The 18,485-nt window shown below is 39.9% G+C and overlaps 1 protein-coding gene across 1 annotated transcript in view; it reads right to left on the bottom strand.

The window, feature by feature from the left end:
• The window catches only part of eepd1 (endonuclease/exonuclease/phosphatase family domain containing 1), a 32,606-nt gene that overhangs the window by 12,272 nt on the left and 1,849 nt on the right, over positions 1-18,485 (bottom strand). Inside the window, exon 3 of the mRNA XM_067611631.1 lies at positions 2,570-2,621. Coding sequence (XP_067467732.1) covers positions 2,570-2,621 — 52 coding nt within the window. The remainder of the gene's footprint in view (positions 1-2,569; positions 2,622-18,485) is intronic.

Below are 18,485 nucleotides of genomic sequence, written 5' to 3'. Positions count from 1 at the left end.
TGCTATGTTGCATCAGCCACTTTTATTTAACCCTGCTCTGCAGGGATTACAAACAGCTCCACAACAGAGGAATAGCTATAGAATGGAAGAGTTATGAGACAGGAATTGATGGTTCAGATACATATTTTGAATAAAATGTGTAGCTAGAAACTAGCTAGCAAGCTAGTTAGCTGAGAGAGCTTTTTCCCTATTTCAATAACTATGGAAGGAAAATACCAGGGAAGAGGGGGAGGGCCAGGGTACGGTGGCCAACACAAGCAATTTAAGAAAACATCTTCATCAATTTGACAACACACGCAGCATTTAGAACATGCACTGCAAATACCACTAATACCACTAATGATAAGTTTAAGCCACACATAAACATGCTGTACAAACAGACGGGTGAGGAATTAAAGGAAAAGCCAACATAAAGTGTCTTAATAAGGTGTTGAGCCACCAGAACAGCTTCAATACACCTTGGCATTGATTCTACAGTCTCTGAACTCTTCTGGAGGGATGAACACCACTCTTCAAAAAGATATTCCCTCGTTTTGATGATGGTGGTGGAGAGCACTGTCTAACACATCAGTCCAAAATCTCCCATAGGTTTCAATTGGTTTGAGATCTGGTGACTGTGAAGACCATAGCATATGATTCACATCATTTTCATACTTATCAAACCATTCATTGACCTCTCGTGCCCTATGGATGGGGGCATTGTCATCCTGGAAGAGACCACTGCCATCAGGATAGAAATGTTTCAATATAGGATAAAGGTGATGACTCAGAACAACTTTGTATTGATTTGCAGTGACCCTTCCCTCTAAGGGAAGTGGACCCAAACCATGCCAGCAAAATGCCCCCCACAGCATAACAGAGCCACCAGACCCCCTCACTGTAGGGGTCAAGCATTCAGACTTGTATCAGTTTTTCCTTTAATTTGTCACCTGTCTGTATACACAGAAGCACATCTACACACACATTCTTTCTGTAGCTCACATACAAAGATCACAGTTTAGTCTTTACTGAAAATGTTGAGGTACCATGTTGAACAACAGGACACAAACATATCATTTTACTTAAAAGTATGAGTTTTTGCCTTTCTTAAATTGATGGAATTAATAAAGTTCAAAATTATCTCAAAATTGTTTGATTTTGTGTCATTTTTAAAACAGTATTTAATGGTAGCACTAAAAACCCCTAGAGCGCTCAACTTACCCCATCTCCATGCTCATTTTACCCCTACCTTGGGGTAAGTTGTGCCATAGGACTAACTTTTTTTGATGGGTCATTGTTCTAAAACTATAATAATTAGGTACACAACAACCTGAGGTATATATAATAACTATTATTTGAAACAAACACACTTTTATTTTCCATTCTCCCCTACAGTGTCTGGCTTAACCAGCAGTCAATTCAAGCACAAGCAAGGGGAAAAACATGTATCCGTTAGTGTGCACCTGCACTGCTTAAAGCAAGATACAGTTGTCAAGTGAGCTTGCAATACTGTTTAGGGTTGTAAAGTGTCCAATTTGAATGCTGGCTTGGTGATATATAAAAGCAGAGTAAACAAAAGAAGGTTAGGGCTTTTGTCAATGTTGACTCAAGCTGTGGCTGTGGCTATTCCCTGGAAGCAGCATGTGGCAGTACATAACGAACTTAAAAATGTAGTAGTAGAAAAGATTTGTTTGTTCATTTTTAACCAGCACTATGTAACAGTGAGGTGGCCGGTTTTAGTAGCATCATGCTTTAGAGGAGTTACTAAGTGTATCTTTGAACTTGACGGGGACAGGCTGGCTGTTTCCCTCTGCTTCCTGTCTTTATGCTAAGCTAGACTTAAGCTAGGCTAGTCAATATCCTGGCTTTATCGTACTGAACACACAGACATGAGATTCATATCAATGTCCTTATATCACTCTGAAAGAAAACAAATGATTGTATTACCCAAAACATTTAAGTATCCCTTTAACATGGTGAACTCAAAGGTGCTATAGCACAAATATCCTCCAGAGCTGAACAACTTGGAAAGCTACAGCTTCTGTTATGATTTATATTTCTGTGTCATTTGTCTTCTGGCAAATCTGGCCATCACAGCTCCCAGCTGTCAGCTCAAATGTGGCAGCATCTTTTTGCTAAATTATCTTTTCTAATTTAAAAACAGAATGTGAATCAAAGATTAGTCCAAAGATAGTAATCAATAAAGTGTCATCTTCTCTCAGTGGAGGGACAGTTGTAGGCTGTGGATTTGTATGTATGCCAATACCTGACACTGGACACCCTCCAACCCATAGCAACCACTGTCATATTTATAGTAATGAAAGCACAGGAGAGCACTAACACAGTTCAAACCCAAAAATGTGACTAGAAATAGAGGACATTTACACTCCAGAGATAGAGACAGAGACAGAGAAAGGGGGAGCATTTGCAGAAACATATTACCTAAATAGGAAACACTCAGTGACAGTTTCTGACTGCATTTCCCTGAGTAGTGAGTCATCTCATTTGCAATGCTGCAAATGAAAGCAAGACACTAGCAGACCTCCCAATCAACCAGTGTGACCAGTGAGTCTGAGAAGCTCCACTTTACCTTGTCAAGAGCCTCCCGCTCCAGCAGGTCCTGCACTGCCAGTAACTTGATGCTGTAAACAGAAAGAGAGCGGTTTCAGTTTTACATTTACATATTTACATTTTGACTGTGCATACCATAACATTTCCATCATGAACAAAACATTCATATACACTGTTCCATTGGTTACATCTGGTGTGACTATTGTGGCTAAAAAATTGTTGAAAGTTTGACTTTTAATCTGTTTGGGTCTGTTTTGGTCAGACTCTCTCATTAAATGTGAGCCATGTTATACAACCTCAACATTCCATTGGTAAATACATGTGTTTGCAAATGCTTGAAGCAACATTAATTCACAGTTTGGGGTTTTTCCCCTGTGGAACAAGCTGTAAACATAAGGCTGACAGCTGCAGCTTTCAAAGTTGTTAGCAAGCAATTGCCTTTTACTATACACTCAGCAGACATCAAGCAACATTAGCATTTATTTGAGGTTGTGTCTCTTTAAGCAATTATTCACTCTCCTTTGGTTTGGTCTCCACCAACCCCTGACAAGGAATATTTGTCTCTTTATAGCTGCTAAATGTCAATATGTTTACTAGCTAATTGCTAACTCTGCCTGTGCCACTGATTCAAAACTGTAGTTCAAGGCTCTAATACCAAAACAATAAGTTAAAAGAGGCTGAAATGCTCCACAGAGCTGCAGAGTTGGTGATGATTCTCTGTGGGTTTGTCACTACAAGTAACATCTTTCACATTGCACACAGTTATTTGATGCATTGTTGATATGAGAATATTGATTAATGCAGCTTTAAATAATTCCATAAATGATCTCTTTAAGACACTATGTATAGGAGTTATACTACCCAGTAGTGGTATGAAAATAGACATTGTGAGAGTAACACAAAACGTGTCTGACCTGGAACACTGAGATCTGAATGGAGCACATAGACTGCACCAGTTTTCACTTTGTCTCATTTTTCTTCAAATATTACTACACACTATTCTACTCTCTCTGTCTTTGAATTGTATAAATATGATCTTTTTAACAAACATAAAAACATCTTTTAATCTTTACTTTCAATAGAAGAGGTCACATCACCCACAGAAACTCAAACATCATTAAGATTTATAAAATCCAAGGAAAAGATGTGTCAGTACCACTCACACTGTTTGCTTTGGTTCCTTGGAAATGCAGACCTGAGATACAACAGCAATGAGTGCTCAGCACCAAAGAAGGAGACTGGAAACAATTAGGATTTTATGAATCACCACATTAAAATTTGTTTTTTCTAACCCAAATTACAAAAAAAAAACCCAAAACAAAAACAAAAAAAACTCCCTACATATTTCCTAACTTGCTTGTACTGGTATCTAGCGATGCCTGTGTACTTACACAGACTGGAATTATTGACTTTTTATTCTATATTGAAAATGCACCGTTACATTATGCCAAAATAAGGGCAAACTTATTACGGTTTTGCTTTATTCTATTATCTTACAAACAGTAATGATAGCATAGAGAGACAGACTGTGTTGACCCAACAGATTCAGGTGGCAAAACCCAAACTGGATCCTCTACATAATAAAAAGCACATTTTCTCAGGGCAATTTCAGTGTTTTTTAAACTGGCAAAGATCTCAGAAAATCTGACAAACTGACGGAGGGAGTTTGGACCGGTAAATTCTATGTGCCGACATGTTATTGCAGAGTGAAGGAGGAGTCTTTACAGCCCAATAAACATTTATCTGTTTACTTTAAAAATGATTTTCCAGACCAACAGTCAGCACAATAAAAAGCAGTAAATTTCTGAGAGGCACTGCTGCTTTCTCTCGGCTCTGTGGGAGGAACTGCTTTGCAATGCAATTTGCGACAGAGTAAAGCATTCCTCAGTATTTCATTTGAATTTAAGTCTTTCACAAACAGCCTCTGAACATGAAGAAAGTCTTATTTGGTAACAAGAAGGGAATTAAATAAGTTTCCAAATTCCTGCTAGGTAGTTGATACCCATAATCTTCCAGAGCTCGATCTGAGCCGTTTATTATATTAGAGCCAGAGTTACACAAGGCATTACGCATACACGCTCACACACGCACCCTCAGCTCAGTCTGCAGTGCCATATGCTGAACTGATTCGCTGTGGTGCAACACAATGAAATGGTTGGTGGAAATGCTTCGACCTCATTCACCTCTAACCTACTAATCCGAAATCAGCCACAGAGAAAATCACATTGCATAACAGTCTTTTCTATCAGAGAAGTGCTGCTGCTGGTGCTGCCGACATTAGAGGAGCTCTGTTACTACTCCACACTGACTCACATTCACTTAGCTGAGTGCAGTAGTTCCACTGTAGCATCATGTGTAATGTAATCAGTCAGCACTTGTGAAGGAGAACATAGAGGGGTTACAGCACAAATCCTCTACATGGCTGCACATGTCATACTGTAAAGGATGTGAAGCACCAAGGGCAAATTCAGCCATGAGGAGACCACGTTCGGCACTTTCTCTTCTGCAGCATAAAGGTCGTACGGAAAGACGGCTCAGACCTTTACACATAAAATATCTTTCACCAGTTGGATGCACTTCAGATATGTGTTTCATCCACCTGATGCATGACAAATGCTTTCATTTTTAACTAACAACAACTCATGTTTCACACACACTTTATGTGCCTAGCTGGGATCTGGAGCAACTTTATATGCTTCACAAGTCTACTTTTTTTATGCAAGTAAATGCTTAATTTACATCCACTTAACCATTTTAATACAAGTAAACCACCTGGATAATACTAACAAAACAGATATTTTTTTACAGGGCAGACAACTATTTTAGAAATACAAGCTGTTTCATGAATTATGTTTTGTTGTCATCGTAGGGTGTTGAAACTTTTCAGTCAACTCACTACGCCCATCCTTGCATTGACTTTTTCTGATTGGCTGAGAGCCATTGCACTGCAGTTACCCTTTGAGCAGCCAATGAGCTATTGATAGGCATCACCTCATCTTAAAGACGACCTTTTTAGACAGTATACTTATTAATTGATATTGTTATATTTTCACCTCCAAGCATTTGACCTTCACCTACTGTACTGACTGTACTCTACTGAATATGTATCAGCAGCTGCTTTAATTGATTCTAATTCCAGTCACAGTGAATGAGGGAGTGAATGTGTTAAAGATTTACGTACTTAGAATTTCCAGGTCCTGAGGACACCATGTAATACTTATACTGATTGAATGAAGACCATGTCTAAGACCACTGAGATTTCCCAGCAGGTGTCTGAGTTCATAATGTTCACAATATTGTGAACCCGTCCTTTGATGATGCTATAATTGACTTTTTGAGCTGCTTGAGGTCAGCGGAAAAAGCTGTAAACACGTTGACATATTATGACCTTATTAAGTTGTTATGGCTATCATGTTAGCAAACGATTGCTGATTTACACATCCAGCAGACACGACCAACAAAGGTAAGTCCAGTATTCACACTCTTTTAAGCTCAGGTTTGGTCTCCACCAACTCCTCAGGGAAATATGGTTCTTTAGCTGCTAAATGCTGCAATATCGACTCTCATTTGAAATGAAAAAGATGCAGTTAGTGCACTTCCAGCAGCTGTAAATTATAACTGAGCCCTATTTCTTTCCTCTGCGTTGCCCTGCAGCAAAGCAGCTAGCCAATCAGAACCCACCCTGAAATAAAACAGGTTGTTTTAGAATATCCAGTGAAACTTTGTGAAGGTTGAAAGCTTTGACTTGCTGTTTTAGCTGCAAATCTCTACATATGAAGTAACTTAAATTACTGCTGTATTTCAAGTTGCAACTTACTAACACAACCTGCTGTGTGTGTATTTTAACTCTGTAACACTGGCCTAAGATACATTCAGACTAGACTATCCACAGTACCCAGAGACAGTGGAGATTAACCCAAACCATATCATGCCTACTGCAAATGGTACAGCAACTCTTTACATAACAATACATACCACTGAGATTCAATTTACAAATCAGTATCAGTATCAATGATCCTTATTTCAGTTCTCCATCAGATCCATCTATTTCTACTGCCCCTTTGTTGCCTTTGTGATCAACGAGTCCACAGATCCTGTTTTAAGAACAAACAGGCCTGCAGCCCCAGAGACAATACCTCTTTCCTCCTAAGTGTGATCACTCTGCACAGTGAAAGAAACTTTCACAGAGACCATGCTACTCTCCCGCTGATTAAGATCCTGATCCTCCTGTTTCCACTGGCAGGAATTCAAGCCCAACACACCCTGAGCTGACCTGAGCTTCAGCCATGTCATCAGGACATGCAGGATAACGCTGAGTCAGTGATGCAACCAGTGCTTTGACTGTACTTTGAAGCCCTGAGATGTCAACAGAATTTGCTGTGTCTACAGGAGATAATCCTGACACAAATGATTCTCAAGAAGAAATGAAAATACACATAGACACAAGTAAGTACAAAAATACAAACAAAGGTTGCTGAGAGATATAAAAACCAATCCTTCAGTGTCACCGTGACAACAGAAATCGCTGTTAATGTCAAACACTTGCAGTGGATTTCTAGGCCCCATATCTACTGCTGCTGTGCAGATACAGACAACATGATGAAGCAAAACAGTGTCTGCTTCAGCATTTGTCGGATTAAGGCAAATCTGAGGGCAGACATGAGGTTGCGTAATCAGGCGTGACGAGCAGCAGCGGCAGCAGAGATGACCTTGAACATAAATAACGCCTCTGAGGATTTTCTAGCACTGAATGAGGAAAGGGGCAATTTAAAGAGCCACAGTTTGATGGGGTGCTGACGGTGGTGAAAGCAAGTCTGAGTCTAGGGGATTTTTCACTTCATATAACTGCTGTCTTGTGAAACCTGTCACCATGGTTTTGAGAGGTTTTAGTGTTTTAACTCCAGACAAAGGAGACATGGTTCCTCTATTAGTTATTCATGGCTGCTGTGAAGATAAGGCCACCTTTAGATGAAAATCTATATTTAATAAACAGTCTACCCAATGTCCACTTTTGAGGAACTAACATATATAGCTATGAAGAGACCAAATGTCCACTAACATAGTAAGGTTTGTGAGGCCGCAACTTGACATGCAAACTTGTAAGAGTTGCAATACATAAACATCTACTACAATCTGTAAAAATGAAAAACTAAAATAATTTGTGAACTTGTAAACTTCAGATGTTTTGTGTAGCTTTGTTATTGTATATTTGTATGAAATAATGTATTTGATATTTTAATTTGATTTTTAGCAAGATATTCTGCATGAGGATACTGTCAAAATGGCTGTAATTTTGTTAATAATATGCAAAGCAAATGTCAAATACTTTCTTTTTTACTACATGTAAATTGCACATTTACATTACACCAAGACCAAATCAGAGCTAAAAAGAGAAAGAATAATGGACTTAGATTCATCAGGCGGCTGGAAACGCCGCCAAATGAATGCTAATGTTGCTCCATAACTGCTGGATGTGTAAATAAGCAACTGTTTGCTAACATGTTAGCTACAACAACAGTACTGGCTGGGGATATGGTGCTGTGCTGTGCATCTGTCAGCTTATTTAGATGGTAAATATTTTGAAAAGTTTTCATATGCAGTAAACCAAGAAAAAAATAACATGTGAAAATCAACAATAAAGTTAAATTTATATGAATGTGCTGGGAAACACAGATGATGTCCCAATCAGTATTAGAAAAATAAAGCCCCATCCCATCATCACTCCAACAATAATTAACAATAACTAACAATAACTTAATTTAAAATCTGCAACTACATTTGTTAGTAACTACACTAGTGGCAATTAGTTTGGAAGACACTGAGTATATGGATGGAAAGCAGAGAAGTCGTTTTTTGAAAAGTTTCTACAGACGCATTGATACCTTTCTTTTGCCATGAAATTGGAATTCAAAGGAAGCAGTGTTCACAGCCATCTTTCAAGCCTTGAAAATGGGATTGCGGTGGAGTATTCCTTGAAGGTTTACTCTTCAAATCAAGTATTCACTTCAGTAATCTGTGTTTGACTGACCCATAATTCACCTCACTCGCTCCATAACCTCTAAGGTAATGTATCTTTTGTCTCAATTTCTCTAATTAAAGTGGAGTTGCTTTTAGCTTGCTATTGACTATTGTAAGTCACTTTGATTTGCTGCTTAGTGTTAAAAGTGCTGCTGCAGGAGACAAACAAGCCCAAATCAGCTTTGTTTAGCGGAAGAAATGGGGTTGGAAGCACTGTATTGGCCCGAGTGACTCCTGGCTGGCAGGGCTTGCTGGGCAATGCCCCTAACTCACTGTCCACCCACAATAAAATGCTGCGCCAATGGAAATTTCCACATGAGCACCCAACACCCTGCGTCAGCTCAGCACAGACCTCTTTTGCAGCACCCTGTCCTCATGACCTCAGCACCCATGCTGGCTGCAACCTTTCTCTGGATTCTTTTAGAGGATCAGGTTGTCTCAGTGATAGCCAAGCGCTATTTACTAGCATCACTGAAAATGTAAGATGGCGGTGGCATGTCCAGGTGCGGCGGCTCTGCACTCTCCAAACCGATGCTTCAGAAACCGTGGATGAGCAATGAGGTACAAAATCTCTTAAGAGCACACAATAACGCTTTTAAATCCGGTGACACTACAGCATATAGTGTTGCCAGGTCAAACCTGAAAAAAGGCATAATAGAGACCAAACACATTCACAGGTATCCTGTGGAAGACCACTTCAACAGCGCTGACACTGGGAGCGTATGGCAAGGCATCAGGGCTATCACTGACTACAAGAGCAACCCTGTCTGCCCCCACAGTGATGTCACACTGGCCAAGGAGCTCAACATTTTCTTCGCTCACTTTGAAACCGGCAACAACGTGATCAGTGATTTCGGCCATAGAGGATGAACAGGTTCTCACATTGAGCACACATGATGTACAGCGCACGTTGCAGAGGATCAATCCACACAAAGCGGCAGGCTTGGACAGAGTTCCAGGACGGGTACTTAAGGACTGTGCTGAACAGCTAACTGAGGTATTTAAAAGAATCTTCAACCTGTCAGGTTGAAGAGCTAATCAGAGATAATCATCAACTTTGGAAGGTCACAGAATGACGAGTACGCTCCAGTCTTCATCAGCGGAGACAAAGTAGAGAGAATGTCCAGCTTCAGGTTTCTAGGCAAACACATGTCAGAGGACCTCACATGGTCCACTAACACCGCTGCACTGGTCAAGAAAGCACAGCAATGGCTGACTCTGAAAAGAGCTGGTCTGCCCCAACAGATGCTGGTGACTCTCTACTGCTGCACCACAGACAGCATCCTAACATACTGCATCTCTGTGTGGTGTGTAGTGTGTAGTGTGTTTGATTCACACATAAGCTTAATGTAAAAAAACAAATTGTCATTTTTACATTGGTATGTTATACAACTTATTAGATACAACATGTTAATTAGTGAGCTTTAGAGGTGTTGGTAGGTGTTTGTGTTTTTACTTTGGACAGAGCCAGGCTAGTTGTTTTTATGCTAAGCTAGGCTAATTGCCACCCAGGTTTAGCTCCTAACTTAACGTGCAGCCATGAAAATGCTATGGTTATATTTCCAAAAATTTCAAACCTTTCCTTTAACAGCAAAATCGAGCTGAACAGGGCCCTGCGATGATTCAGAATCTCCCACAAACCAGCGGGGAGCACTAACTTCAGTGGACTAGCATGTGCAGAGAGAGGAATACAGATTCTTAAAATACACTCAGTCAGTCAGAAGGAATGTTTAAATGATAAATGGGACATTGTTCTGAATATGAACTGAATAAAATGTCACAAGTGAATGCAGCAATTCACAGACTCTGGTGCTTCTATAAGCTTGTAGTTCTCTGTAAAGTAAGGCTAAACAAGGAGCAGAAGCAGCTCTGATTAGACAGTAATATGATTAACAGTGACGACAGCCGCTGCTATCTGTACGCCCATTACTCAAAGACCAGGAATATCTCCAGAAACTCATTACCATATAATTGGCTTTAGTGGCTGCTGTGTCAACACAGTGGGCTGGACTATCATCTGTAAGCCACCTCTGCTAACAACATGAAGGAATGGTGGAGATATGAAACGTGAAAGACTGCACAGTTAGTGCATTTTAAAGGTTCTTTTCTTACGTATGTGTTCTTTTCTTTGCTTTTTGTGCTTGGGTGTATGATTTAATAGCCTGTAATCTGCAAAAATGATAATGTGACCTGTCAAATATACAACTGAGCTTACATAAAACCAAACACAGAGACACCACAATCGGCTATGAAACTGCTTTGGCTAACTAGATGAGGATGTAAATCACTTTGTCTGGCATCTCTTCCTTTTTCACTCTGTCCTGTTCTGAGAAACTACAGTTCGCTTTTAGTAGGAACTCTCCACTTCATGTGCGTGACATCAACCCCTACCACCATCAGCCCCGTCAGCAAGGTGAAAGGTCAACCACAGACACAGTACCGAAGAAAACAAACCCTCATGACTTGACAGTGTGATGGAAAAAGAAAGAACCTTGAGTAACTTTGCTGCTTTAAGGTTCAGCTTGTGATGAAACTGACTTTTGTTTCAGCTACGTGATCCAATTACAAAACTTATTTCTCTTTAACTAGAATATTTCAATTAGGAAAAATCTACTTTTCTCACACATAGCTTTACACAGGAACACAGGTCATTGGAAATTTTGAACTTAAAACTCATTAGAAAGTCCTGTGAAATTGTAGGAGTCATTTTGGAAGGACCTTCATTTGAAGTGTGTGCTACCATTATTGATCACAATTTCAGTTATTTGTTATCTGGACTGGTAACAAATATCTGGTAATAAACAGATCACTGGAGTCTGGAGGTTTTTGCTGTATTTAAATTAACTTCACATGCACCATTTGAAGCCTTTGTAGCATACCTGAATCCTGTACCAAGACACAGACCTTCAATCAACCTAGCAAATGAAAAACTCTATGCAAATTCTAATGGTGATATGCCAAGCACATGGTGAATGAGGACAATGAGGATCCCAAATTAACAGAAAAAAGGTTTGGAGGCAAAACCTGAAAAAGGAGAAGGAAAGCCTTCAATTAACCGTACCAAACAAGCCAGTGAGTTAGAGAGTCTGTTCTAAAGCACCTGACCAGTCTTAGAGAAATCATTTAAGAGCTTTATGAGAGTGAAATGAGTAATAGACAAGAAATATTTCCAGCATGTAACTTAACATTACATTTCTGTTTGTGAACTGGTTAAAACAACTAGATGTGATGTGTTAATTAGTGACCTTTAGAGGTGTTGTTGGGTGTATTTTTGAGTTTTGGAGCCAGGATTAACATGCATGTTTTTATGTCCGAGTGCATTATTTTATTTTTTTTTAATAATTTACATTTTCAGTACATTCAAACATATGTATATATATATATATATATATATATATATCTGTGTTTTGGCATCTCAAACTCCCAAATGTCAGGCGGTGCAACCCTCCGTGCAAATGAACAGACTAAGAAAACGATGGTATTTTCATGATAATAAATTCAAAATAAAATACTATGGTATGATTTTATGTTTAAAACCTTTCAAATAAACCAAATTTTACAAATACAAATTGTTTTAAATGTGTTGAGATAATTGAAAAACTTTTGTCCAGCAGTTTGTATGTTCTCAAATGTCAGCGTGGAACTACCGCAAATATGGGATTTTTATTTTGAAGTGAAGAAGTAATAACAGTAAAGAGGATATTGTAATATCAAGATATTGTTAGTAAAAACAGATGAGGATACCTGCTCCGTTCTTTCCAGTCAAAGTAAGCTCTCCCTCAAAGATAAAGCACTTCTTCCGACACATGTTAAAAAGGTTACTATCGAGAAATGTATCGTACTTTGCTGACACAGTAAAATAACGTGTTTTCCCTGCAGGATGGGAGAAGACACAAAATTAATGCAACTCTATTGTACAGATGTGAATGGTCAGAACGTTTGCAGGAAAGATCAGCATGACACATAGAGCGCATTAAAAATGATCCGGCTGCAAGAGAAGCATATCTTGCAAAAAGAAAAGAGAGGTAATACATCTTGATAAACTATAATGCAAGTCTGCAAAACAGTTTTTGGGTTTTTTTTGCAGTTATTACTTTTATACACTAGTCAGACATTTCAGATTTTTAAATGAGAATATGCCAGTTTATTAGTTCTCATGTTTTATAGTTATCAGAAGAGGAAGAGAGAGGGAAAAATTGTCATCAGCCAGCTGCCCAGAACAGAAAAAGAAAAAGTGAGGAAACAGTGGAGGCAAGACCAGATAAAGCACAGGGAAAGGAAAAGAGCTCAGGAGGAGATACTGAATTTCACACCTGAGTCAATGGATACAACTCACTAAACATCCTAACACTGACAGAGAGAATATTGTCTGTGTAGATGTACAGCAACCCAGACCATCCTTGACAAAGACAGAAAGCAAGGTTGCACGTAAAATGCACAAAATGAAAAGAGAAATGGAAGCTGCCAAAAGAGAATCTGAAAAATCACAAAAGCGCATAGAACAATTAAGGGAAAAAATAAGTCTGGGAAGCAAAAGTCAAGATCTACAACTGAAGGGAACAGATCAAGGACTGCAAAGAAATTAGCCATCCAGAGAAAAGAGAGTTGTTGACTTCCTCTGTCGAGATGAGAACAGTCGCTTACTGCCAGGGGGAAAGGATACAGTCATAAAAACAAAAACAAACAGAGGCGTGTGTTAGTTAAACTCTTGACTGAACTACATCTGCAGTATAATTCTTAAATGTGAACTTCTTACAGACAATTTGTTCGATATTGTCCTTTCTTTGTGAAACAGCCATAAGTGTCGGACAGGAACACTTGTGCATGCTTGGACCATGAGAATGTCAAACTCTTGACTGAAAAACTGCAGCAGAAAGGTCTTCTAAAAACTGCTAGCATTTCTCAGCTGTTGTCCTCAATTGTTTGCAGTCCAGACAACAAGTTACACCTGTATCGAGTCTGTACAAAATGCTTCAACAATGAGATACAAGTTGCAGCACCTCAGGCGGAAGAGATCGTGACACAGCATCAATGGATAAGAAAACCTGTGTCAGAGGGGCATAAGACCTACATGAATTTTGTCAAAGAAGCACAAACTGGAACATGTGCTGAACTGTTGAACCTTTTCAATCCCAAGCTCAACAGCCTTACTAAACACCACTACAACTGGTTGCACCGAGCCAAAGAGTGCAGGGCTTTAAAAGAAAGCCTAAGAGAGGATGAAGTTGTCCTCCATGTGGATTTTTCAGAGAACTGCTCCTGCAAACTTAATGGTGAGGTGCAATCTCTTCATTCTAGAGGGAGTCAGAAGCAGGCCACAGTCCACACGTGAGGCTTTAAACAGCAGCTGGCTCACAGTCCTTTGCCACCATCTCTGCATCCCTTCAGCATGAAGAGAGAGCTGTGTGGAGCCAGAGCTGAGGGATGTGATGGAGAATAACAATCTGTCTCCCACAACTTTACATGTGATGAGTAACAGTTCAGTCACTCAGTACCAAGTAAAGGGACTCTGCTAACATGACAGCGAGCTGAAACGTCTGTTCTACTGGACTTTACTTGTTTGAAGCAATAACAAAACTATGTGTGCTTTGTGAACTGCACACATTGAGCTCATATTTACCAGCCTGGCTGGTCTATCATCATTCAGACCAAATAAAATCAAAGACATGACAAAAGATCTAATGCTGGTGAGCCCAGCTTTCTGTAGATAGATCACGTCCTCACTGCTGTCCTGTAACTCGATTGTTTGTTTTGATTCTTCACTTCCTGTGTGCGGTGAAGTGTCAGGTACGCGGGATGGTAAATTGAATGAATAATGCATGGCAGCGATGTTGTCTCTTGCAGCATCACTGTGCGATTTTGACACAGAGGATGGGCGTTGGTTGTTTCTTAAAATTCTTGCTTCATACAGCTTGGAAGTTTCACAGCAGCACTGCAAAACACATTATAGACGTCATGTGAGGGTTTCAAAACGCAGACAGCCAAATTCCACTCTGACACACACACACACATACACAAAAAAAAAACATGAACTGATGAAGCACAGAAAAAACTGTGTGGATCACTCCAGACACAGAAAAGTCCTCCTGTAACCTGTCATGCAGACAGAGAGGATCCCTGGAGAAGATTTGACAGCAACAGCTTTTCACCACTGTAGCCACATTTGCTCTGAGTCAAGTGAGAGCCTGTCAGCTCACATCCGTACCTTGATCCAGATTAACCCCGCTGTTAAGAGTTAGTGGTGGCTGTTTCAGTGTGTGAGGCTGGCTGATCACTAACATCAGCAGGCCTTGTGAGGCTCTGATGGCTGAGCGCAGTCTGCTGTTTCACCTTTGGTAAGCAGGAGTTCATTGAACTCTAGTAGCTCTCTTCTGGTGCTTGGAGGAAAGCCAGGAAGTGAGTAAACTCAGCCTGGATCTTGTGATTGCTCACACAGCGGAGCCCGAGCGCTGTGCAAACACACCATATCTCCTCTACAGCCTCCTCCTCCTCCTGCTGCCGGCTGTTCCTCCATAACAATCAACCCTCCAATATCACCACTAAGATTGTTACCCATGGCTTGGGAACACAGGAAGTGGGAGGCATGAGTGAGGGAAGTGCTGGAGATTTATAAGAGGGTGGGTTACAGAGGAGATGGAAGGGGAGGCAGATATGAAGGAAGATGATCTAAGACGGCGCCAAAGGTAATCAGATGGTTCTTATCAAAACACACATGACAGCAGACACCCCTTGTTCAAATGCATCTATCATGTGAGGCTGGAGGGTTTACCTAGTGCAGTTTACACTTGGTGTGGTGGAGGTTTATGGACGACTTAATAAACATGGATGATTATGAAAAGGTGAAGTGATGATGAAGTGCTAGTCTAACAGTCTCCTCTACAACATGTTTCCAACGTTGGAATTGGAGGGGCTTCGTCCCACCATTCTGAAACTGGTAATCTGACCATCACACCCACTTCATGCAACGACTGGCTGGAGTGTGCAGGTGTGAGGTGTAAGCAGGGAAACACCATGTACGCCTTTGAAGAAAGCTTCAAAGACATGAATCATGTTGAAAGTGTACGCTGTTATCTCAATTTGTACATTTCATTAAGGTGAGAATACAAAGATACACAAGTCGCAGATAATTCAAAGCATTCTTGGGATAAAGCCAGGAGGAGGCTATGATGGCAGGTTCTTCATCCCACCTTCCAGTGTGGTGATTCAGAACAGCTATGTACTTATTGTACAAACTAATTCATTTCTAGCATAATGAACCCTTAAGGGTCCTGACATACCCAGTTGGTTTTAAAACTAGTGTTGATCAAAGCCCTCTGGCTGCGTTACCATAAGGTCCAAGTTAGTGTCAAATTCATACAAAAGGTCATTCAACCGCATCTAAAAGCAAAAGTGTTTTATACCATTTATAAATGGCGTCAATCACAGAGAGATGAAAAACCTGTCACCATAGAGAGGTGTGAAATGCAATGAATCACACATGCAGATAAAGGAGCACACGTTCATACAGTCTCTCCTCGAAAACATTTATGTTGTTACCCTCGGACGTAGCTGTGTAAAGAATGAAAAAAGAGAGCTTGAGAGACAAGTTCAAACCCTGCCTACTTTCTCACCTCCACAAACCCGGCCAATCACTGTGCAAAGTTGGTGTAATGGCCAGATTATCTTTTTTGGGAAGTTACAAAAATTGTCTGACACAAAACCTCCCCATTCAGTCAAGAAATAGGGTTTCAGATGCTGTTAGATGATCCGACAAGCACTTTGTTTGAAGACTACTGAGGCCTTTAGGTCGCCTCACGTCACCTCTCGTTGCCTTGTTTTCTATTCAAGTTGTTTGTGAACATATATGAAAGAGAAATCAACTAGTACTAATACTTTGTACTTGTACTCCAAAGAAAAAATGAAGAGATAAACAATATGATCTGGTGAACCATTTTCACACCACTGTAAATATAATTCAACAGTCTTGCCATATGTTTGGAATGCAAATTGAGAATATGTGTATTTTGTTAGGGTTAGGGTTGCTTTGCTTTGCAGTGATATTTTCAGCCTGTGGTCTTTTGCCTGTTGAAGAAAAAAAAGGGGGCAAAAAATAATAATAAACTGTACTAAACAACTGACATCACAGTTTCATAAGGCTGAACAGCTTTCTCTCATCGATTCAACATGCTGAATCTTCTCTCCAATAAGAAAAAACTAGAGCAGAACTAAGAAGGACCCTGCAGCAACCAGGGGGTCAGGAGATAATAAAAATAACAAAAATAGCCTGAAGAGCATTGAAATAAACTCATCTTTCTGGTAGTGCTTCCACAGAAAAGCTTCTTAGTAGCCAGCTAGTGAGAACAGGAAGGATGTTATGATGAGACAACAGACCTGCTACTTGCTGTAGCCACCTTGCTAACTTGATGCCTGATGGCGCTTTGATAACATAACAGAAAAGGATGTATGGTTCACAATGGGGCCCTAAACAGAATCCAGTTCTGCTTAATTCAGTTCTGCATAGGGTACCAAAGCGCCTCTGACACCTTGTAGAACATGACCAAAAAGACTTCTTTATAAATTGTGAAAATCTTAAACCCAGCACCAATTATTTCAATATCATCTGAATTTTAATAATTGGTAAGCATGGTTTTCCACAGCTCGTGACAGTGTAATTCAGTGTGTCATGATTGTGTGAAAAACAGGTGAATCAAGTAAGGAAATCAAAATTGTAATAAAATAAGTTCTACTTGGTGTATTAGCCATAAGCAGAATTGATAAACAGAAGTGGACAATTCAACAAAGCTCTTCAGTCATGTCCAACTAAATGTGTACAGGAAGTAACATTAAATGACACATTTTCAGTTGGAGTTTGGTGCGACACGTTGTCCATACGTCAGAGGAGAGAATGTTGAGGTGCTATGGTGAATCATATGATGGCTACATAGCAGAGGATACTAATTTTACTGGCAGTGACAGTTTCAGACATAACAACTTGAATGCCCTCTATTAACCCCTCCACCCCTTCCACCCTTCAAGGCAGGTAAGGGCTCACCAACCCAAGGCAGGATACTGCACTGCTCTGGTTAATTGAACAGGCAAACCCAGCCTATGTAACTTTGTGCCAAGACACACTGCGATAGCCTGGTTACACCCAGCTCAAGAACTGTGTATTACGAACAAAGAATTGTAAATGAAAGACATGGAGGCTGTGTGAGCAGACATGTGAGCGGGACAAAGTACATATCTTGTGAGTCATTTTGTGCTGAGCCATCTCAGGCCTGGTCAGAGGAACTTTTTATCCGTGCAGCTTGTTGTCAAACAAACACCAAGAGAATCCTGTTCAATTGATTTTTTTGTTATTCATTCATGGACCAGCCTGTCACTGAAACTCTGCTCTCAGAGTTTATCTCAGCAGATTAACCTGATTCACAGAGGCTCATATTTGCACAAATGTTTCTCTTGGAGTAAAAGAAGACACCTTAACTAGTCGACTAAATATCCTGTTGCTCTCTCTCTGCTCTTCATTCATTTTCTTTTCAAGTGATACTTTGTCAAACAACTGACACAAGCAACTCAAAGTGAATCAAAGGATCAGAAATGTTGCATAAGACTCTGTGAAGCTTGTTCCTGTTACATTTAAACAGGTGTGGCCCAGAACCCTGCTGTGTTGATCTTGTAGGGCTATTACCTTGTAAAGAGCTTATATTGGCACTCTGTACTATTTAACTACATATCACTTTTTGTTGCACTTTTGTGGGCAGTCAAGCAAGCAAAAAACAACACTTTGGATTCTTTTTTGTCATAATTCCAGTATACATTTGTCTTTTGTGTGATTTTTTTTTTTCTTTTGCACTTTTTCTAACTAGGAAACAGTTCTTAGAAGATCAAGTTTTAACAAAGTTTTACATTTCTTAAAAGCGTATTTTATTTCTTCCATT

This window comes from Thunnus thynnus, chromosome 15, assembly GCF_963924715.1.
Source record: "Thunnus thynnus chromosome 15, fThuThy2.1, whole genome shotgun sequence".
NCBI lineage: Eukaryota > Metazoa > Chordata > Actinopteri > Scombriformes > Scombridae > Thunnus > Thunnus thynnus.
This window is presented reverse-complemented; position numbering and strand designations above follow the sequence as displayed.